At 45.4% G+C, this 24,395-nt stretch overlaps 1 protein-coding gene across 2 annotated transcripts in view; it reads left to right on the top strand.

Annotated features, from left to right (window-relative positions):
- Positions 1 to 24,395, top strand: part of SLC6A15 (solute carrier family 6 member 15) — a 62,272-nt gene that overhangs the window by 9,718 nt on the left and 28,159 nt on the right. For both annotated transcript variants that reach the window (XM_073556992.1, XM_073556993.1), the window contains exons 2-6: positions 144 to 607; positions 1,287 to 1,444; positions 14,361 to 14,487; positions 15,652 to 15,833; positions 18,152 to 18,262. In XM_073556992.1, coding sequence (XP_073413093.1) covers positions 319 to 607; positions 1,287 to 1,444; positions 14,361 to 14,487; positions 15,652 to 15,833; positions 18,152 to 18,262 — 867 coding nt within the window. In that variant the 5' untranslated portion in view covers positions 144 to 318. The remainder of the gene's footprint in view (positions 1 to 143; positions 608 to 1,286; positions 1,445 to 14,360; positions 14,488 to 15,651; positions 15,834 to 18,151; positions 18,263 to 24,395) is intronic.

The raw sequence follows: 24,395 nt of genomic DNA, 5'->3' as shown, positions 1-24,395 counted from the left end.
TAAATATTCTGTACAGTCCATTTAAAAATTCCTTTTGAAATTGAAGCAATGAAGCGGGTGTTAAAATAACCAAGAAGATTACTTTCATATACTAAAACCTTATATTCTAATATGTTAATATATACATTCTACTTCTTTTATAGATACCAACCACTATGGATCTTTAGAGAAAGTCACCAGCGATGCCGCAAATATAAACTTAACTAGCGCTAAAAAGTAAACCTATTTTATCAAATCAACTTTGCTGTCAAGATCCCATACTTGAGGACATTTGTCTTTCTATCTTGAGCCAATACAGAAATTGTATCATAACTTCAGATGCCTAAGAACAGTAAGGTAGCTAAAAGAGAGCTGGACGAGGATGTTGTGGACTCAGTTAAGGATCTGCTGTCCAATGAAGATTCATGCGACGAAAGCTTTAAGAAGAGTGAGCTGATGGTCCAGGATGAGTTGGAAAAGGACAGAGATATTGAGGACGGATCTGATATTGATGATGAACGACCAGCCTGGAACAGCAAACTACAGTATATCCTCGCACAAGTTGGCTTTTCTGTTGGCTTGGGAAATGTTTGGAGATTTCCGTACTTGTGCCAGAAGAATGGAGGCGGTAAGAAATAAATATGCTTTTTCATGGTAAATTAACAAATATTGGTTGTATATTAGTAACAGCATAAAAAGTAAAATAGTACACCTTATTAGTGTTGGTAGAGGTAAAGAACAAATTACAAAATGTAGAGAATGATAAAAAAAAGTGTCATGTTACATATGCTAGTAACAGGCGCTACACAATAATACAAATCTGACTTTTGCTAAAGTACATCTGTAAATCCTCTACTTTATTCAATATTATACCATGCTTCTATCACAGACGCAGTTCAGACTATTTTATGGAGATCATTCTAATTTTTTTTTTTTTTTTTAACGGTCAAACAAAATTTGAGATAGCGCTATGCAAATAGGTCTAGTCCAAGAGGTAGGTCCCTGGTAGCTTCTCTCTGCACGCACCCCTAGACTGACAGGACACTCACTATACACACATTTTACTCTATATTTTTCCTGTAATAACTGAGCCAGTCTCTGAATAATGCTGTCCTTAGTTCAGGCAGCATGATTCAGCTGACAGGTTCCCTTTCAGGCTCCAGACCTATTTGTTTTACAGTTTGTTTTCCTATGAACTATATTTGTATGTACATTTGCTAAAATGACAAAGATCTATGCTCATATTTATTATCTCCACCATGTAGTAGGATTAAATATTCTTCATTTTACTTTTATATTCATTCCAGGGGCTTATCTGGTGCCATATTTAATACTTCTATTAGTTATTGGAATTCCGCTTTTCTTCCTGGAGCTTTCTGTGGGCCAGAGAATACGTAGAGGAAGTATTGGGGTCTGGAATTATATCAGTCCTAAAATGGGTGGAATCGGATTTGCCAGCTGTATTGTAAGTATTCATGTTAGTGCTAACTTTGTCAAATTTCCTCCCACTCAGGTAGTCATTTTTACTCAGTGAGCAGTAGCATGAAATAAGCGCACAAGCCACTCTGCCTTGGTCAGGATATTTACTGTAGGCACAGTGGGGAAAATAAGTATTTGATGCATTTGCAAGTTTTCCAACCTACAAAGAATGGAAAGATCTGTAATTTTTTATCATAGGAACACTTCACCTGTGAGAGAGAGAATCTAAAAATTAAAATCAGAAAATCACATTTCATGATTTTTAAATAAATACAGTATATACTCGTGTATAAGCTGAGTTTTAAGCACATTTTCTTGTGCTGAAAATGCTCCCTCTCGGGTTATACACGAGTCATTGTCCAGAAAACCAGCAGGGAAGGGGCAAGGGGGAGCGGCGGAGCAGCGGCAGGAGCCGGCAACTGTGGCACAATGACAGCTGCAGCCGCCGGCTTCATGAAGGAGTCATACTCACCCTCCTTGCACCATCACTGCATCTCCGTCCCTGCATTTCCTTGCCAGACTCGGCAGCTCTTCCTGTACTGAGCGGTCATGTGGTACCGCTCATTAAGGTAATGAATATGCACACGTTTCCACTCCCATAGGCGTGGAGTGCATATTCATTACTAGAGTTGAGCGACTTTTGGTTTTTTAGGGTCGCGTTTCGTTTCGTGAAACCCGACTTTTCCAAAAGTCGGGTCGAGCAAGATCGTCCGATTATAGGGAAAAGTCGGGGTTGTCCCGAAACACGAAACCCAATGTAAGTCAATGGTGAATAAAAGTCGGCAGTGAGAGGAGGACAGGAAACACACCTACAGTGCCCATTTGAATGCCAAAAGCATCAATTCTTCTTTCTTAAGCTTGTCAACCTTAATTAACTTCATAATACAAGTTACGCACTGAAAAATGGGGGTTATTTGGCTACAAACTGTGGGGGGGAGGGCTGGCTCCAGGTTTTCATGTGCCCTGGGCGAAAGAGCGCCCCTTTAACACATACCACAACTCATCATGCTCCGATACGGCAGAGAAATAGCGGTATAGTACAATGAAAAATACCTCACTTTTTACATCTCATGACGAGGCCCATCTATTTCTCCATACAGAATCATTGGTCCCATATAATGTTTGAAACAGTATATGATGAGCTCCACATAATGCTACAGTATATGTTGGTCCCCATGGATGAAGCTCCACTGTCTTATGGGCCCAAATAATGCTCCAAACATAATGGGCCCCATTTCTAATGCTCTAGTGTATAATGGGCCCTGTAAATGCTGCTCCAGTGTCTGATGTCCACCTTTGGAATGTTCCAGTGTATGGTGGGCCCCATCTATCATTCTCCAGAGTATAGTGCTCCCCAAAATTTGCTGTCCCAACATTGAAAACAATCAAATAAGTCTCCTCGCTAGGGAATCCCTGTACTTGTCTGGACAGGTGCTGTAGCTTGCTTAACAGCTCGCCAGCCGTTCTCACGCCCAGTATGGATTACACGTGATTGCACAAAGGTGAGAAAGGGTACCGTATCCCCAGATAACATGTATGGATAGCGTACACATTCAAAATATATGTCTCAGGAGGCAGGCTCAGATGGGGTTAGGCCCAGTATGGATTGCACGTGATTGCACAAAGGTTAGAAAGGGTACCGTATCACCGGATAACATGTATGGATAGCGTACACATTCAAAATATATGTCTATACAGCATGAGGCAGGCTCAGATGGTGTTAGGCCCAGTATGGATTGCACGTGATTGCACAAAGGTTAGAAAGGGTACCGTATCCCCAGATAACATGTATGGATAGCGTACACATTCAAAATATATGTCTCAGGAGGCAGGCTCAGACGGTGTTAGGCCCAGTATGGATTGCACGTGATTGCACAAAGGTTAGAAAGGGTACCGTATCCCCGGATAACATGTATGGATAGCGTACACATTCAAAATATATGTCTATACAGCATGAGGCAGGCTCAGACGGTGTTAGGCCCAGTATGGATTGCACGTGATTGCACAAAGGTTAGAAAGGGTACCGTATCCCTGGATAACATGTATGGATAGCGTACACATTCAAAATATATGTCTCAGGAGGCAGGCTCAGACGGTGTTAGGCCCAGTATGGATTGCACGTGATTGCACAAAGGTTAGAAAGGGTACCGTATCACCGGATAACATGTATGGATAGCGTACACATTCAAAATATATGTCTATACAGCATGAGGCAGGCTCAGACGGTGTTAGGCCCAGTATGGATTGCACGTGATTGCACAAAGGTTAGAAAGGGTACCGTATCCCCAGATAACATGTATGGATAGCGTACACATTCAAAATATATGTCTCAGGAGGCAGGCTCAGACGGTGTTAGGCCCAGTATGGATTGCACGTGATTGCACAAAGGTTAGAAAGGGTACCGTATCCCCGGATAACATGTATGGATAGCGTACACATTCAAAATATATGTCTATACAGCATGAGGCAGGCTCAGACGGTGTTAGGCCCAGTATGGATTGCACGTGATTGCACAAAGGTTAGAAAGGGTACCGTATCCCCGGATAACATGTATGGATAGCGTACACATTCAAAATATATGTCTATACAGCATGAGGCAGGCTCAGACGGTGTTAGGCCCAGTATGGATTGCACGTGATTGCACAAAGGTTAGAAAGGGTACCGTATCACTGGATAACATGTATGGATAGCGTACACATTCAAAATATATGTCTATACAGCATGAGGCAGGCTCAGACGGTGTTAGGCCCAGTATGGATTGCACGTGATTGCACAAAGGTTAGAAAGGGTACCGTATCCCTGGATAACATGTATGGATAGCGTACACATTCAAAATATATGTCTATACAGCATGAGGCAGGCTCAGACGGTGTTAGGCCCAGTATGGATTGCACGTGATTGCACAAAGGTTAGAAAGGGTACCGTATCCCCGGATAACATGTATGGATAGCGTACACATTCAAAATATATGTCTATACATCAGGAGGCAGGCTCAGACGGTGTCAGGCACAGTATGGATTTGACGGCCCAGATTACACAGCGGAGGAGCAGGGAGAGGTAATGATTGCAAATGCTGGGGCCCTGCCCAAGCAAGGGGGGCCCACTCGTGGGCGTCGGTACTGGCACTGGGCCCCTCATAGTACAGCGGTGTGTCTGATGGCGGGTGTGCACCACCACCGTCAGAGACACTTGATTGCACTATGAGGGACCCTGTGCCAGTGCTCGCGCCCAAGAGTCGGCCTGCCCACCAGTCCAGGGCAACGGCACTCGCACGGTGTCGTGCGCTAGGTGGTGACCCCGGCCATGGGGGGGGAGGCTGCACAGTTAGGGAGTTTTAGAAAGTGGCATATGTTGATGTTGGACATTCAGCTGATGCAAAAGGCGAAATAGGTGAAGTACCAGGAAGAGGTGGACCAAAGCAAGCCATTTTTCTGTCACCCTATGTGTCATCAGGGGAAGGTGGGACAAAATCCTTGGAAACCCATGCGTGGTTCATTTTAATGAAGGTTAGATCATCCACATTTTGGGTTGACAGACGGGTCCTTTTTTCTGTCAGGATTGATCCAGCTGCACTGAAGACTCTTTCCAATAGCACACTTGCAGCTGGGCAAGCGATCTCCTGTAAGGCATATTGGGCCAATTCAGGCCAGGTGTACAGTTTAGCGGCCCAATAGTCAAAGGGGAATGACCTGTGTGGGAGAACATCGATATGGGAGGAAAAGTAGTTTGTAACCATAGTTGACAACTGCTGTCTCCTGTCACTTTCCATCGATGCAGTATTACCAGTTGTGTGAGCGGTATTTGAAAAATCAGTCCACAACATTGTCATGAAACCCCTGTCTGAAACGCCACTTCTGCTGTGTGCACCACGAACACCTCTGCCAAGCTGCCCCCGGCCCGTACGGCTCGTGTGAGAACCATCACCGCTGCTGTGTGCTGGGAATGCCTCAAGCAACCGATTTACCAGAGTTGCTTGTTTATTAGCCAATATTAGGTCAAGGTTCTCCTGTGGCATGATGTTTTGTAATTTGCCTTTATAGCGTGGATCCAGGATGCTGGCCAACCAGTAGTCGTCATCGTTCATCATTTTGGCAATGCGGGGGTCCCTTTTTAGGATCCGCAAGGCATAATCTGACATGTGGGCCAATGTTCCCGGTGTCAATGATGCACTGCGAGTGCTGGGTGGAGGAGCACTTTCTGGCAAATCCACATCCCTCCAGTCACGCACAAACCCTGTACCAGACCTTGCCACGCCAACATTTTCACTTGCCCCACGAGATGCATCCTCCTCCCCTAAGTAATCATCCCCATCATCATCCTCCTCCTCCTCTTCTTCCTCCACCTCGTCCAGGAGAGGTCCCTGAGCAGACAATGGCTGAATGTCATCAAGGATTCCCTCCTCCTCTTCCTCCTCATCAACATTGGCTGCAGACGCCTGCTCCTTAAGGTGCGTCAAAGTTTGCATGAGCAGACGCATAAGTGGGATGCTCATGCTTAGGATGGCGTCGTCTGCGCTTACCAGCCGTGTGCATTCCTCAAAACACTGAAGGACTTTACAAAGGTCTTTCAGCTTCGACCACTGCACACCTGTCATCTCCATGTCTGCTCTCAAAGTGCATGGCCGTGTATCCTCCCACAAATGCATTATGGCCTGCCTCTGCTCGCACAGCCGCTCCACCATGTGCAGGGTGGAGTTCCACCTTGTTGCAATGTCGATAATGAGGCGGTGGTTGGGAAGGTGGAGCAATCGCTGCAGCTTCTGCATACGAACGGAGTGTACAGGCGACCGGCGGATGTGCGCGCACAGTCTTCGCACCTTCTGGAGCAGGGCTGTTAACTCCGGATAATTTTTGAGGAAGCATTGCACCACCAGGTTCAAGGTGTGAGCCAAGCAAGGTATGTGGCTGAGTTTTGAAAGGGCTATGGCTGCCACAAAATTACGGCCGTTATCACTAACTACCTTGCCTGCCTCAAGATGTACACTGCCCAGCCATGACTCAGTTTGTCGCTTCAAGTACTCGGCCAGCACCTCGGCGGTGTGTCTGTCGCCCAAACACATCATCTGCAACACAGCCTGCTGACGCTTTCCACTAGCTGCTCGATAGGGGGACATATCGTGTGCAACAGTGGCAGCTGCAGATGGAGTGCTCGTACGACTGCGCTCTGTGGACGAGCTTTCGCTTCTGGAGGAGGAGGAGGAGGAGGAGGGTCGAACGCCTACAGCCAACTGTTTCCTATACCGTGGACTATGCAGCACTGTCCCACCACCGCTGTCCCCTGTGGACCCTGCATCCACCACATTAACCCAGTGCGCAGTGATGGACACGTAACGGCCCTGGCCATGCCGACTGGACCATGCATCAGTTGTGAGGTGCACCTTTCCGCTCACTGACTGCTTGAGTGCATGGACAATGCGGTCTTTCACATGATGGTGGAGGGCTGGGATGGCTTTGCGAGAGAAGAAGTGGCGACTGGGTAGGTCATAGCGTGGTACTGCATAGGCCATGAGTTTGCGGAAAGCTGTGCTTTCCACCAACCGAAAGGGCATCATCTCAAACGAGATTAGTTTGGCAATGTGGGCGTTCAAACCCAGTGTACGCGGATGAGAGACTGAGTACTTTCTTGACCTACTCATAGTGTCTGGGAGGGTGAGCTGGACTTGAGAGCTGCATATGGTGGAAGTAGCGGTGGACAGGGCGGACTGAGAGAGGGTTGATGATGGTGATGGAGTTGGTGTTCTTTCTGATGGCCTAGAATCAGTCTTTCGTTGATATAACAGTGGGATTCCCTGACTGCTGTGGTCTTGCAACGACACCTCAACATTTGCTGCTGTGCTAACCGGTGGGCTTACAGTGGGGGAAACAATGTAGCGTTGCTGACTACCTTCGTTGTGATCAGTTGCACATGTGGCACTTGAGGTTTGGTGTTGTGTCCACGCTTGCAAGTGCATGCTGGTTAAATGTCTAAGCATGCAACTGGTATTCAAATTTTTCAGATTTTTCCCTCGGCTAAAGGTCTTTGCGCACTTCTTACAGATAACCTTGGCCTGATCATGAGGATTTTGTTCAAAAAAGTGCCACACTGCACTCTTCCTACTTTGGCAGACATTTTGCGGCCTAGCACGCTGTGATCTTTTGACCCTCTGGACAAGCTGTCCAGCAACTCTTTTGATGTTTGGAACCTGTCTTTGGAGTGCTCCGGGCCTGCCAGATAACAGCTGTTGCGATGTCGATGTCTGCTGTGGATGCTCCTCATCTGAGCTATTGGAAGCAGCACCCTCTTCCCCCAATGGATGCCAATCTGGGTCAACAACTGGGTCATCCATCACCTCCTCTTCTATGTCATGTGCACCTTCCTCTGTGTCACCGTGTATGGTGGTATAGTGTGCGGGAAGGGGCACCTGAGTCTCATCAGGGTCAGAATCTGGCTCTGTACACTGCGAGGACAATGTAGTGCTCTGAGTGAATGTACCAGCAGAATCATCCATCAGCGGCTGTGCATCAGTGCACTCCATGTCAGATTCATCTTGGCCTGGGTAATTCACCATTTCACTTGATAATCCAGGCATGGTATGTGAAAACAGCTCCATGGAGTAATCAGTAGTATGGCCTGCATCATCCTTCAATCTTGGTTGGGGTGAAGGACACAAGGAAAGGTGTGGTTCATGAACATGAGCCTCCAATGACGACTCAGTGCTTTTACTTTTTACAACTGAAGAAGAGGAGGCGATAGAGCTGGAGGCTGAGTCAGCAATGTAAGACAAAACTTTTTCCTGATGCTCTGGCTTTAAAAGCGGTTTGCCAACTCCTAGAAAACTAAGCGTTCGAGGCCTTATGTAGCCAGACGATGACGCAGGGTCAGCACCTCCTGCATTCGGTCCTATTTTGCTCTTGCCACTACCATCAGATCCACCACCAACACCATCATTACCAGCTGCCAACCCCCGCCCAATTCCACGGCCTCTTCCACCAGCCTTCCTCATTTTTGGTAGAAATGTAGACAAAATCCAACAAACTATATAGTAATGTAAAACAAGGTACAAGGTGTCTATAGGACAGGGGAGATTTTGAATATCTGCACACACTTTTGGACACTGGACACTTTTGGATTGTGTGAGGCCCACTGATATCTGAGCGCTATGTGACAGGCTCGATGGCACTGCTGTGACAAAAGTGACTAGAGGATAAGGGAGATTTTGAATATCTGCACACACTTTTGGACACTGGACACTTTTGGATTGTATGAGGCCCACTGATATCTCAGCGCTATGTGACAGGCTCGATGGCACTGCTGTGACAAAAGTGACTAGAGGATAAGGGAGATTTTGAATATCTGCACACACTTTTGGACACTGGACACTTTTGGATTGTGTGAGGCCCACTGTTATCTCAGCGCTATGTGACAGGCTCGATGGCACTGCTGTGACCTAAGTGACTAGAGGATAAGGGAGATTTTGAATATCTGCACACACTTTTGGACACTGGACACTTTTGGATTGTGTGAGGCCCACTGATATCTCAGCGCTATGTGACAGGCTCGATGGCACTGCTGTGACAAAAGTGACTAGAGGATAAGGGAGATTTTGAATATCTGCACACACTTTTGGACACTGGACACTTTTGGATTGTGTGAGGCCCACTGATATCTCAGCGCTATGTGACAGGCTCGATGGCACTGCTGTGACAAAAGTGACTAGAGGATAAGGGAGATTTTGAATATCTGCACACACTTTTGGACACTGGACACTTTTGGATTGTGTGAGGCCCACTGATATCTCAGCGCTATGTGACAGGCTCGATGGCACTGCTGTGACAAAAGTGACTAGAGGATAAGGGAGATTTTGAATATCTGCACACACTTTTGGACACTGGACACTTTTGGATTGTGTGAGGCCCACTGATATCTCAGCGCTATGTGACAGGCTCGATGGCACTGCTGTGACAAAAGTGACTAGAGGATAAGGGAGATTTTGAATATCTGCACACACTTTTGGACACTGGACACTTTTGGATTGTGTGAGGCCCACTGATATCTCAGCGCTATGTGACAGGCTCGATGGCACTGCTGTGACAAAAGTGACTAGAGGATAAGGGAGATTTTGAATATCTGCACACACTTTTGGACACTGGACACTTTTGGATTGTGTGAGGCCCACTGATATCTGAGCGCTATGTGACAGGCTCGATGGCACTGCTGTGACAAAAGTGACTAGAGGATAAGGGAGATTTTGAATATCTGCACACACTTTTGGACACTGGACACTTTTGGATTGTGTGAGGCCCACTGATATCTCAGCGCTATGTGACAGGCTCGATGGCACTGCTGTGACAAAAGTGACTAGAGGATAAGGGAGATTTTGAATATCTGCACACACTTTTGGACACTGGACACTTTTGGATTGTGTGAGGCCCACTGATATCTGAGCGCTATGTGACAGGCTCGATGGCACTGCTGTGACAAAAGTGACTAGAGGATAAGGGAGATTTTGAATATCTGCACACACTTTTGGACAGTGGACACTTTTGGATTGTGTGAGGCCCACTGTTATCTCAGCACTATGTGACAGGCTCGATGGCACTGCTGTGACCTAAGTGACTACAGGATAAGGGAGATTTTGAATATCTGCACACACTTTTGGACACTGGACACTTTTGGATTGTGTGAGGCCCACTGATATCTCAGCGCTATGTGACAGGCTCGATGGCACTGCTGTGACAAAAGTGACTAGAGGATAAGGGAGATTTTGAATATCTGCACACACTTTTGGACACTGGACACTTTTGGATTGTGTGAGGCCCAATGAATATCTGAGCGCTATGTGACAGGCTCGATGGCACAGCTGTGACCAAAGTGACTAGAGGATAAGGGAGATTGGATTGCTTTTAAAAAAGCAGTTTGCGGAGCAGTGGGTAAACAGCAATGCCAGCCTGTCAGGAAGCCTTAAAAGGCAGCCCAACAACCAACACCACTGATACACCACTATATAGCCTCCCCTTGCACTGCACACACAGTGACTGGTGTGTTGTGCAGGCCAAATTGCTATCAGCAGCAGAAGCAGTTTTTTTTTCTTCTCAGCAGGACAAAAAAAAAAAATTGGGATTGCTTAAGCAGTTTGAGGCCCAATGAATATCTGAGCGCTATGTGACAGGCTCGATGGCGCAGCTGTGACCAAAGTGACTAGAGGATAAGGGAGATTGAATTGCTTTTAAAAAAGCAGTTTGCAGAGCAGTGGGTAAACAGCAATGCCAGCCTGTCAGGAAGCCTTAGAAGGCAGCCCAACAACCAACACCACTGATACACCACTATATAGCCTCCCCTTGCACTGCACACACAGTGACTGGTGTGTTGTGCAGGCCAAATCGCTAGCAGCAGAAGCAGTTTTTTTGTCTTCTTCCCTGCCTAATGCTCTCCCTACAGAATCAGCAGCAACCTCTCCCTATGCTAAGATCGGCAGAAGTAAGATGGCGGTCGGCGTGCACGCCCTTTTATACCCCCTGTGACGCCCACCAAAGCAAGCCAATCACTTGCATGCCCTTCTGAAAGATGGTGGTGACCCGTGCCTATGTCATCACGTTGCCCACAGTGTCCGTGGATCCTGATTGACTGAAAAAGAGCACAAAACAAACTTTTGAAATGTGACTTTGGCGCGTAAGTCGCCGACCTCGTGGCCGACCTCATCCTAGGGTCGGGTTTCGTTTCATGAAACCCGACTTTGCCAAAAGTCGGCGACTTTTGAATTTTTTTGACCCGTTTCGCTCAACTCTATTCATTACTTTAATGAGCGGTACCACGTGACTGCTCAGCACAGGAGAGCTGCTGCGTCGGGACAATGGAGGTGCAGCAATGGCGAGAGGAAGGCGAGTAGGACTGGGGGAGGGTGAGCCATGCATACAAAGATGGGAGGGGGGATGAGCCATGCATACAACAGGGAGAATCACACATACCAGGACAGGATGGGGGAGCCACACATACAAGGACAAAATGGGGGAGCCACACACCAGGACAGGATGGGGGAACCACGCATAGCAGGACAGGGATGAGGGGACAATGCATACCCGCCTTATACTCGAGTCAATAAGCTTACCCAGTTTTCCGTGGAAAAATTAGGTGCCTCGGCTTCTACTCGGTTCGGCTTATACTTGAATATATACGGTAAATTGCATTTTATTGCATCAAATAAGTATTTGATCATCTGCTAACCATCAAGAATTCTGGCTCTCACAGTTAGTTTTTCTCTAACAAGCCCTCCTTCTCTGCACTCATTACCTGTATTAATTGCACCTGTTTGAACTCGATACCTGCAGTAAAAACACATCTGTCTGCACACTCAATCAATCACACTCCAACCTCACCATCATTGCAAAGACCAAAGAGCTGTCTAAGGACACCAGGAACAAAATTGTAGACCTGCACAAGGCTGAGATGGGCTACAGGACAATAGGCAAGCAACTTGGTGAGAAGGCAACAACTGTTGGCACAATTATTAGAAAATAAAAGAAACACAAGATGACTGTCAATCATCCTTGGTCTGGAGCTCCATGCAGGAGCTCAACTTGTGGGGTAAGGATGATTCTGAGACAGGTCAGGAATCAGCTGAGACATACACAGTAGGACCTGGTCAATGACCTGAAGAGAGCTGGGACCACAGTCTCAAACATTACCATTAGTAACATACTATGCCATCATGGATTAATATCTTGCAGAGCACACAAGGTCCCCCTGCTCACACCAGCACATGTCCAGACCCATTTAAAGTTTGCCAATGACCATCTGGATGATCCAGAGGAGGCATGGGAGAACGTCATGGTCAGATGAGACAAAAATAGAACTTTCTGGTATCAACTCCATTCGCCATGTTTGGAGGAAAAGGAAGAATGAGTTCAACCCTGAGAATACCAAACATTATACTTTGAAACGTTATACTTTGGGGGTGCTTTTCTGCAAAGGGGACAGGACTACTGCACCACATTGAAGGAAGTATGGATGAAGCAAACAAAGGTTTTTGTACCAAATATTAAGTTCTGTTTTTCTATTGTATCAAATACTTATTTCTTGCAATAAAATGCAAATTAATTATGTACAAATCACACAATGTGATTTTCTGGATTTTTTTAAGATTCTGTCTTTCGCAGTTGAAGTGTAACTATGATAAAAATTACAGATCTCGCCATTTTTTGTAGGTGGGAAAACTTGCAAAATTGCTACTGTATCAAATACTGTACTCATTTTCTTCGCTGCATAGGTTTGGGCAACAAACCAAATTATAGCCAGGGTGAACCAATCCTAGCTATGACTCTGCATCATATAATAAATGCTAATTGAAAACCTAAAGAGCAAAAGAAGATTCTTTACTTCTACAATATTCTGGTATGTGAATTAGCCATATCAGTAGATAATGGTGAGGTCAAGACGCTAATCCATTGATGAAAGGGCCGAGCACTCAGTAAGCAGACAGATAAATGTGATTTGCTCTGGGTCATGCATCTGAAAATGTTGTGCATCCAGTGACTTCAACAGAGTGATTGTGAAGCATTCCTGAGTCATAACCTCTAAGAACCAGAGAGCTCCAGCAGGTGTCCAAGGGTAAGGACGCCATTGTTCAGCGCACCCATGAAAGGGTACTTTAAGTCCATTATTTGATACTCTTCTCCTTTATGTCAGGCGACTGTATTTGTGTATTAATTGTGTAGGTTTCTCTCATAAAGGTCATAGTATGAGTCTACTTTTTACTTTTTATTTAAGTAATTTACATATTTTATGTACTTATATAGCACCATTCACTTCCACAAAGCTTTACATCACCACTTTTTACTTAAAGTCAATACCAATGTGAGTTCCCACTAGAAGAACTGGATTGCTGTATTGATTAAAAATGGCATAATAATTAGGACATACCATACATTTGGTTACGTTTTACTGTTATAAATGTGTTATCTACCAACAATAATTGTCCTGCCGCACATATGGACTGCTGGAACTTGTGCCCTCCATTTACTAGGTAAATATCTATGCTCCTTAATTTGGTATCCGTCCTTAGGCATCTCCTAGACATTTAAGCCATGGTGAAGTGTACACCTATGACATGGTTATGATTAAGTTATCTAGCTGGCCATTTAGGATGATGGAGATATGATGATATATTTTCTCTGGCGGTGCACCTTTATTTGGCCATACATATATATGTACTATATGCACTTTGTAATATTTTATGTATTATATTTATTTATGTACAGTATGTATGATGTATCGGTTCTGACTGTCCAGCAACCCTTTGTATGTCCATGCAGTTTGCGTATGTCCGCACTTCATTGTCCACTGCCCCTTTTGTGTCTGAATTTGTCCTAATAAGTGCAATAAAAACCATTTATTTTAAGATTTGGTCAGGGTGCAATGTTTTATCGGATCGCACTAGGACCGAAAATACGATCATCTGCACGAGCCCTTAGATAATGGTTCTGGTATCTCCGCTTAGTACCTTGCAGAGTTTATAGTCTGAATTTTCTTGAACTGCTGATGAGAATATTTATAACTTTATCAATTTAATTTTAGGAGATTAACACAAAGAAATGTGCGGGGCACGTTATTTCAGTTGATTACATAAGCTGATCACATAGTAGTAAAATAGTTTTAGATTAAATGGAAAGTTCCTGTAGTGAAAGTGGAACAATGATTAAAACTGCTTATTTTCCGGTGTCGAAGGATTTATGAAACAATTCATCATCAGGATGTTATCTGGAGGGGAGGATATGGCGTGTGAGCGCTCATGTTCTGTGGTAGCATACCATGGTCAATTACTGCAGTATGATATCTATTGCATTCATCGTTTTCACAGCAATAAACCTGTTTGCGGACTGCAAACGTATTATTTCTATTACTAACCATGCACTTGCTCTGTTTTACAGGTCTGCTTGTTTGTGTCTCTCTACTACAACGTCATTATTGGATGGAGTCTCTTTTATTTCTCACAGTCCTTCCAACATCCTCTGCCTTGGGACCAATGCCCTCTGGTGAAAAATGCTTCTTATACCTGTGAGATATTAACATATTTTTACTTCCTTGGACTAAAATGCGTCCCATGGTGTAGATATTAAGGGTATATTCACACTGGTAGGATGAGCAGATCTGAACGCTTCACTACCAGCATTGTGGAAGAACCTACATGAATTCTCCTTCATACACTAAAGAGACGATCAACAGCAATTTATGATGCAAATTATCATGCAAAGTGTGAAGTCTATGGTAAATCTCCAGCATTCACGCAGCATAATCCACGATTTGGAACAGAGTCTGTTGCTGTCCACCAAACCAAAACTTTCTTAAAGTTACTTTTTGGCAACCCTCTTAATGGGAACCTGTCATGTGAAAAAAAGCAATTAACCTGCAGATATAAGGTGAATCTGCAGGTTAATTGGATACCTGAATCTGCCCAGTACCCGCACTATGAGACCCGTCAGCACTTAGGTTTCAGTCACGGAGGCGGCGCCAGCATGAGTTCGGTTTGTCTGTGTATAGAGAGCGTCGGCTGTAACGGCGCCCTCCCAAACTGACTGACAGCAGCTCAGCAATAGGGTGGGCTGTCAGTGAGCGAGGGAGGCGTGGATACAGCCCACGCTCTCTATACACAGACACAGATCGATGACTGAACCCATGCCAGAACCAACCCCATGACTGAGCGCTGAATGGTGGCGGGGAGAATAAAGTTATTTTCCTCCAGGCATCGGGGCTGAAAGTGCGGGCACAAGGCAGATTCAGAATCCTATTAGCCTGCAGATTAACCAAATTTCTGCAGGTTCATAGTGTTTTTTCCATGTCAGTTTCCCATCAAGGCACAAATTTCTAGTTGCCTACCAGGGGTTAGCTTAGATATATTGATATCTTAAAAATGTAACGATGATACCATAATATAATGTAGTGGATACATAATTGGTGCAGCCGAGCAGGGGCCCAAGAAGTAAGGGGATCAATTACCATCTTTAATGTACCTGGATTTGTGCATTATGATGAGTTACTGGACTGCACAGAGTCCTTCTTTTCTCAGTGTCTGCCGTTTTTATCCCGTCTCTGAGTCCAATAATAAGGGACAAATTATGGCCTAAGTGGGGTTTAAATAATTGCAAACACCAGCAAGCTTATCATGTGTTACACACCTAGAAGAATTCAGACCATTCATCCTACAGTTTTATTGTTTTTCAGATATTGAACCTGAATGTGAGAAAAGTTCTGCGACTACTTACTATTGGTACAGAGAGGCTTTAAATATTTCCAACTCAATCACAGAAGGTGGAGGCCTCAACTGGAAGATGACTCTGTGCTTACTAGCGGCATGGATAATGGTGTGTCTCGCTATGATCAAAGGCATTCAGTCTTCAGGCAAAGTGAGTATATATGAGCAGTCCTGTGACACCCTCCGTGTACTGACACAGGTTTATAGGTTCATAAAAAGGGGCATGGGAACTGTTAATTCCATATTATTGTAATTATATTGAGATTACTATATATTGTTACCAGAAAATGTTCAGAATGTAACGAATCATTCAATTCTCATTCGCATAAAATAAACAAAGTACCATATACAGAAAAATTATGGCCCGGTTCATTAAGACTTGTGTTTTGTACTCCAATCTTAATTAAAGGTGTGAGGGAAGAAAATGCACCAAATTCCTTCAGATGAACTACTCCAGTCATGAACTGAAGTAGCATTTTTGGCTAAATATATGCCGCCATTACTGATGAATGTGGCGGGCTGTCATATCCAAGCTCCATCCTCCTCTCTGTCTCCACCCATTTTGGCGAAGCTGCCTGAAACTGGCGTGTAAATGGCAAAAGTTGCAAAATTTTTGGCCAACTCCCTGCTGCGCAATAACCTTGAGACTTTTCAAAGTGTTTTACCCAGTTTTCTGGTAACCACTGATGATTCGCGGAGCCTTCATATTTTCCAAACTGCTTTCGCTGTCACTGCATAGCATGTAGTTGAGGGCATATTTAATGTGTTCAAAAGAAAATGGAATTTTTTTCAAAAACCCATTTCACAAATAATAAGATGCACAAATAACTTGTATTAAGGATTTAAAAGGTTATTTCCCCAAAAAACAAGTTATCCCCATAAGATATAGGATCTCTTGCCAATTGCTAAGAGTCCGGTTGCTGGAATTCCCAGTGATCTGGAGGTGGAGTAGAGATGTGAGTGCTCGACCTCCACTACTGTATATTCATTGTCTATGGGACATCCGGAAGTAGCTGAGTGCTTTACTGGCAGTCTGATAGACAATGAATAAATCAAAGGCCAATCATGTGCACCTTCAGGATGGTGCTGCAGAGCGCCATTCTTGGCATTCCAGAGCCCCAATTTTGGGATCACTGTGTCCAATCCTGGGACGTCAACAATCAGCAGGTTATCCTCTTTTCCACAGATAGGGGATAACTTGTATTTTTTAGGAATAACCCTTTAGCTGCAAATTTTCGCTACACATTAGCTATTCTTTCTTGCGAATTAGTAAACCTTTACCATTTTCAGTTTCTAAATATGAATATGGCCATTCACAGACAGCATGCTGATCTGGAAATGGTAAAAAAATGAAATCAAAGTATTAAAAAGTAGCCAAAACTTTGACTGAATTATGAAATAACGGGAACTCGTCAAGAGATTCATGCTGCTGCAATACCGGTAAAGGGTGCCTTGGCAAACAGCTATATTTCACTCCATTGTGCAGAGTTTGACAAGTCTTTCCCTATTTATGTTGATAGAGACCTGTCAATCAACCTGAGCCAAGAGGGTAGATGTTGATACCAAGACGCCCCTTGACTCTTCTTCTTGTTCCTGGCTCACTAATAAACAGTTGTATGTTTTCGCTGAAGTTCCACATCATTTTAGAGTAAAAAGTAGAAGAATGTGGAGGTATTATGGGAGCTTATTTATTTTGTACTGCCTGGGGTTCACCCAGAATAAAATCTCCTGACTTGTTCCCTTTAGGCTCATCTGTCACTTCCATATGCCACCCTGGTAATGCCAGTCAGTCCTGGCTCCTGCTGTGGCTGACAGTTGTCATTCTCATAAATGGTTTCCATGTAGTACATGGAAGGCTTGTGTCCACCAAAGCGGGAGAGCTTACAGAGCAGATTTCCTTTTAGAGTCCAAGAGGGCATTTTAGAGCTGAGGTTTCCCTTTATGAACCGATTTAACATTAAACATGTTTGAGAGCTGCAACCAATGTGTACATTCAGCTCATTTCCATAGGGTCTTCCATAATTCATCTTTGGCATCCATCGACCATCATTTACCCAGACCGAAGCAATAGCTCAATGAAGTCCTGTGAATGACTGATGCCACAGTATAGCATTTGTCATAACTTTTCACTACACAAATATGGAGGGAATAACGCAGTGTGACAAGAGCCTGAATTCTAAATTCTTTGAGCAGCATTGAAGGACATCAGTGCTGCAGGTATCATGTTGAACGGAGGTTACAATGTTTTGTACAGGTGTGGATCCTCAAAGTCAATTCCTCTGGCGCGCCTAATGTACCCATGGGTATGACAACCATTATAGCGATCCCTGCCTACTCATGCCCAGGCACGTTAGCTGGCCCTAGTAGCATGGATGAGATCAAAACAAACAACAATCTCAGAAAGGAGGACCATGAAAACTAGAATAGGACTGTGACATGGTCTAACATGTTCTGCATTTGTGTTCCCAGGTCATGTATTTCAGTTCTCTTTTTCCATATGTGGTTCTAACGTGTTTCCTTGTGCGAGCTTTGCTCTTAAATGGCTCAGTTGATGGAATCCGACACATGTTTACACCAAAGGTAAGAGTTTATAGTCAGATAATCAGAATTATAAGTACTTGATCTTTTTTCTCATTTCTTTTATTATCTGTATGGTGTGCCATAAGCAACCACATAAATTAATTTTTCACTAGGTGTTATTAAAGGGAACCTGCCACGAGGTTTTTCCCATATAAAGTATGGCCAGCACATGTAAGCCCTTTGTTACAGCATACCAGAATACTGTTTATATGTCTACAGTATATGCCGACACAAAAATAGCTTATGGGGATGTCTGGTTCAATGGGCATCACTGGTGTTGATCCAGTGCCTCCTATCTTCTTGCGATTGCCATCTTTTTTCGTGTGGATGACACATCCTATGACATCCACACAGTGTCTTCCATTGTGCTCCTGCCCAGTTATACCTCTCTCTGTCCTGCTGAGGGCAGAGCAAGGTATTGTAGTGCACATGCACTGGTCCTATTTGTCCATTCCCAGCGCATGCACATTACATTACTTTGCTTTGCCCTCGGCAGGGCAGACAGGAGTATGCCTGCACAGGAACATGATCGAGGACACTGTGTGGATGACATAGGATTTGTCATGCACATGAAGCAAGAAGGAGGACATAGATTGCAGGAAGAGAGGAAGGGCTGGATCATGACCATTGACCCCTATCTGACCAGACCACCCATAGGTGACTATAATAAAAGGTTTTTTTTGCATTATACAGAGCACATTGGGATATACATACAACATTCTAGAATGTTGTAACAAAGGGCTTACATATGTGCCCCATACTATATTTGGTGAAAACCTGGTGATAGATTCTCTTTAAACTAGCATTATCAAACCTAAGAATGCAAGTGTTGCTCATAAAGCTGTTCTATCTTTGTAAGACTCTATTAACACTATGTTTGGCTTGTATATCCTGTATGCACATTGTAAAAATCTACACACACAACTGTACAGCATATAGTTACATGTGTGTGCCAAAGACTTCCATTGCAAAAAAAAATATATATATTTTTCAAATTGGGTACTAGGTAGCTTTTCCTATACAACACAATACAGCAAGATATCTTTTATCAGAAACAGCAACTTGACACCTAAGCTGAAACAAGCAATGGTTTGTTCAGTTTTCTTTGAAATGGTATACTTAACCCCTTTTAAATCTGTTTCCCACAGTAAAATAATAAAACCTTTACTCACATCCGATACCAGCACTGTTCCAGCAGTGTCAGCCCATGCTCTCCTGGGGATCGCATGACATTGTTATGTCATGTGATCACTGTGGCCAATCCGCGCTGGCTTTGCTCTCTCCTTCAGACAAATCAGGACATCCAGAGGAAGCGAGAAAGCAGCCACAGCACCCATTTCCTCGAGCTGTCAATTATGTTTGTAGGAGAGGGGAGTGAAGTCAGCGCTGATTTGTTGCAGTGATCGCATGACATAATGTCACGCGTTCCCCAGGAGAGTAAGGGCTGACACTGTTGGAATGGTAATTATTTTACTGGGGGAAAAACATAGTGATTCAGAAGTGATTATCCGAGTAATGGACAACAAGCCCCATAACTTTTTGCATATTAGGTTAAAAAATGCTGTAATGTACAAAGCAGATGTGAACAGATCTTTATTAGTGATGAGAGAATTTGTTTGTAAAATAATCGCCAAACATAAATTCGGCACAAATATGACACATTTGGATTCGAGCAAAATTTTATAAAAGCGGTAAAAATCTGTAACATTCGGTAAAAGTGCGGAAAAATATTTGCGTTCCCACAAAATTATTTTCAGCACTTTAGCAATGATAATGGTGGTGTATGAGCATTTGATATGTTTGATTATGGGAGGGGATTTGCAGAGCTCAGAGGCGCGGCGTTCTTGTAAGCAGTGTAAGGTAGCGCTCACTGAGTGTATTGGGGAATGCCCGCTTGGTAGCGCTATAACATACAGTAAGACTCAATTTCCTTAAAAGTTCTCCTGGGTTTATTGCTCCATATCCCCAGCAGCACAAACACAGAGTAGTCAGCCTTTAGGTTCGGCAACATAAAAATAATAATGTCCAAAATCAGGGTTTTGCTCCCTCAGACCCTGTTCACACACAGGCCAGGGCAATGTCCGTTAAACACTCAGTTCCATAGGACAGTACAGTCTCTTACTGACCGGGGTCAGTGCCACTCACGGTTGTCCGACCGTCCACTCTGGCGGTATCTCACAGACCTTGTTCCTCTGGTTCAGGAAGGCCAGCACTGCTTCCCCAGGCTGTGTGATATCCAGCAAGCAGGGTTGGCCTGGAGCCACACACAGGAGGCCTTCTACCTCCCAGGTCACAGACAACTCTGTAGTATCCCATCTGGACACATGGAAATCTGTGCACAATCCAGACTCCCAACACTCTCTCATGTGCTAAACACACCTTCATTATGTAGGCTGTAACCCCACCTCCAGGTGAGGTGGGTCGCCCACCCAGGGCAGTGGGGTACTCGGTACCGGGCCGGTATCAGTGGGACGTGTCACAGCGGCGGTGACCCGGACCGTGGCCCTGTGCGCCCAAGTAATAGGAAGATGTTGAATGGTGGAATGTAGTTAAATGAATAGTTTGTGATGCCACCTATGGTGTTCGGCAAGGGAGGTGTTAAGCTGACGCTGCATGCAGATCCGCTGGGACTGATGGTGTGGTGCAGCAATGATGTTATAGCCCTCCACAGGCAGGGCTGTTGTCCCAGGGCAGTGTAGATGTGGAGACACTCAGATGGTGTAGTGTTGGGCGCAGGGGATGTAGCAGTGCTAGGCGGACGGACGCAGGAAGGAATGGAGGACACCAGGGCATGTAGTTCCAAAGCTTTACTCACAGTCTGTAGTGCCCGCTTCTGTGCCATGTCCTCCGGGTCAGGGACTCGGTCAACCTCCAGGCAAGATGGAATGCTCCCTTCCACACTCCGCCAACTTATGTGCCTTTCCTGAACATCTCCTCTATAGCGCCTTTAAGTGTGAAGATCTCCTAGTACTGTGTTACACTGGAGTTCCTCCTGACAGATGTTCCCAAGAACTCTACTTGCACGGCAGACAGCTGTAGCCTGCTTCGGGGACTCTCTACTCCTGAGTCCCGGCTCTCTAGCCGTGTTGCTGTTGTGCCCTCAAGTCTTAGATGGGAGTAGTGCATTTACAGCCCACTACTCCACCGGTGTCTGCTGAAGAACCATTAGTGTCCATACAACCTCGGGGACCGGGCCCCGGCCTTTCGCTTAGAACTTCTAGGCAGGGTTCTTCCTCTAACCCACGTCCTCTGTGTTCCCTTTTACTCCTATGTTCCGTACTTGTCTTTTCCCTTCTATGGAAGCTCAGGCTTCGGTTCAATGTCGTTCTCCTTCTTTCCTTTCCCGTGCCAGCTGGCTCAGATCACTGAGGCAGCTGCAGCACTCCTTCCTCCATCCCTCTTCCAGGGATCCCCACTCCTCCCGAGTGGCTTCCTCTCTCCTACTCAACCTCTGAACTCAACTGAACCTCAATCCTGGAACCGTTCTGCTCTTTTATATGTATTCTAAACTCCACCCACCTCCCAGCACGTCTAGTGTTCCAAGCAGGGAACCACCAAAGGTGCTCTGCCTCTCTCTAAGCAAGGAGCCGCAATGTGGTTTTGCTGAACTACTCTATTGTGTGGGGTGCGAGTGTTGGAGCGTGGTCAGGAGCCTCCAACTTACCTGGATTGTGGGGCACCACACCTTAGGAGAAGGTGCAGTACCTCTGTGGCGACTGAGCCTCAGGGGCGCCACAGAGGTATGGATCACATGGCTGGTCACCTGGTCATGACCTCACGGCAGGTCCCGAATATACCTGCAGCTCCTGAAGGAAAACAGGGTTACAGCCAGCACCCTCACCCAAAGGTGAGGTCATATGGGTAGCCTGGCCCTCCCATCTCTCATAGCTACCCGCAACCCGGACCCAGCCGCACTAACCATTATCTTAGTGCTCACATGCACTAATAATAAAACACTCCGTGTTGCATCTCAGGGAGCATCCATCCCTGTGACATATATCGGCCATTCACAACCTTGCTAGTCACTGTTTCTGCATCACCACAGAGGGAACGCCTGTATGCATGACCTGGGGAGCCCACATAGTGCCCCCTAGCTGTCACAGGGGTCACTGCATTACAGCAGTCATTTTTTTTTCTTAACTTTATGTGAGCACATTGTGGTTAGCCAATCAGGGTGCAGGAAGCACCCACAATGGCTTGTGTCACTGGCTGCTCAAATTACATGTCCCTCTCCATATAAAAAGCGGACATTTTGCTTTAGTGCCATTTTGACACTGTAACAGTAAAGAGGCTGCTCCTGATGTTGGCACTGTTAACAACAATATTTTAGCTAGCTAGTTAGGCGGTTGTATATCAGTCAGATAGTGAGATAGTGTAGCTAAATAGTGTACAGTATGGCTGTAAAATTTACCTTCTGGAATTTTTTTTCTGGGCCATTACTGATGTCCACAGACAAAGCAAGCAGGGCACTTTTTGTGCACTGCTTCTATTGTGCTCCATGCACGAGTATTGTGGACAGCTCTCCAGGCTGAGTTTGATAAATGGCTGTCTCCACTGAATCTGCATCTAGGGATAGTGGTGCAAACCTGGTGGCGGCCCTACGGCAAGGCTATCTCACACACATACCTTGCATGGCTCACGTCCTCAACCTGGTGGTACAGCATTTTCTCAGCCACTATCCTGGCCTGGGTGAGCTTCTCCAGAAAGCACTTAAGCTGTGTGCTCATTTACGGCGTTCGTACCCCTCTGGTCATCAACTTGCATCGATACAGAGGTCTTTCTCCATGCCAGTTAACAGGTTGATATGCAATGTGCCAACACGGTGGAATTCCACTCTGCACATGATTCAGTGACTGTGGCAGTAGCAATACGCACTGACGCAGTATGTCATGTTGTATAGCCTGGGCCAACGCAGTATGGAGGTGGCGCATATCACGTTTACAGATTGGGCACAGATTAAGGACCTCTGCAACCTTCTGCACAGTTTCGAAATGGCTACTAAGATGGTTGATGCTGATAACGCCATCATCAGAATCACTATTTCGATCATCTATATCCTGGAGCAGACTTTGAATAGCCTGCGGGAGGAGATGGTGGTCCCAGAAGAAGAGGAGGAAGCAGAGAAGGATGCGGAAGGGATAACATTTTCTCTAAGTTCATGACTGTCATCACACAGGCGGGTGTCAAGGGAGGGTGTATTACTATGATGGAAGGGGGCTGGTGATAATAGCCAAACTGTTATCGAAGGTGCAAGATCCGAGGAACAAATGGAGGAGGATGAGGTGATGGTTGAGCAACTGTCAGATGAAGAGGATAATCATCCACTCTCTGTTTGTTAGGAGTCAGATTTCTGCCCTGACTATGCAGGAATCTAGACCCTCAAATTCTGCAGTCTCCTGCTCTCTGTCCACTGCAAAAGAGATTGCAGAGGAGATTGCTTTGCAGCAACTCTCTCCGGAGGCTAAGTCCTTTATTCCGTTCTCTGAGCATGCTCCTGGGATGATCTCCCGTTGGAGTTCAGGAGTCAGGTGCTCAGGTCCTGCTCCTGATTCCATTGGTTCTGCTCAGGGTTCTGGAGACTTCCGGAAGGTCCCGTTCACTATAAAAAGTGCGCATGGCTGTTCCGCCATGCGCTAGTATAGTCAAACTTGCTGCTGTGTGTTTGTTGATGGATGCATGATCTGGTGAATGACTCATTGGAAACCCCTACCCTCTGATAATACGCATGTGTGAGGGAATGTGTTTTAGCCAGTAATTGCGCCAGCGCCAGGGCTCCTTGCTCCACAGCAACAACTGCTAGCGCCTGTCACCACGCCTGCGTTTGTAGCGGTGCCTCTCTGCGACATCTTCCTCGCCGCGCTGCAGTTGCAGCCTATTAGTGCGTCCGCGGTTGCGACGCTTCGCACACCAGAACTACGGTAGGTCCTTCGGAGATAGTGCCTTTATATTTAACTACTCTGGTGACCAACTACCATGTGTGCCGCTGAGTCTCTGTGCTGCTAACAGGCTCAGCGTTACTTTATTCATTATTGGTTATAGCAGCTCTGTGCCTTCAACAGAGACTGCTTGTTGCACCTGGGTGATATCGAACCCTGTGCACATTACCGCCATAGTGCTCTGCTACCCTCTAGCA

This window comes from Dendrobates tinctorius, unplaced genomic scaffold (genome assembly GCF_039654945.1).
Source record: "Dendrobates tinctorius isolate UK_male_01 unplaced genomic scaffold, ASM3965494v1 ptg000241l, whole genome shotgun sequence".
Classification (NCBI taxonomy): Eukaryota; Metazoa; Chordata; class Amphibia; order Anura; family Dendrobatidae; genus Dendrobates; species Dendrobates tinctorius.
Note: the sequence above shows the minus strand (reverse complement) of the source record. Positions and strands in the feature narration are given on the sequence as shown.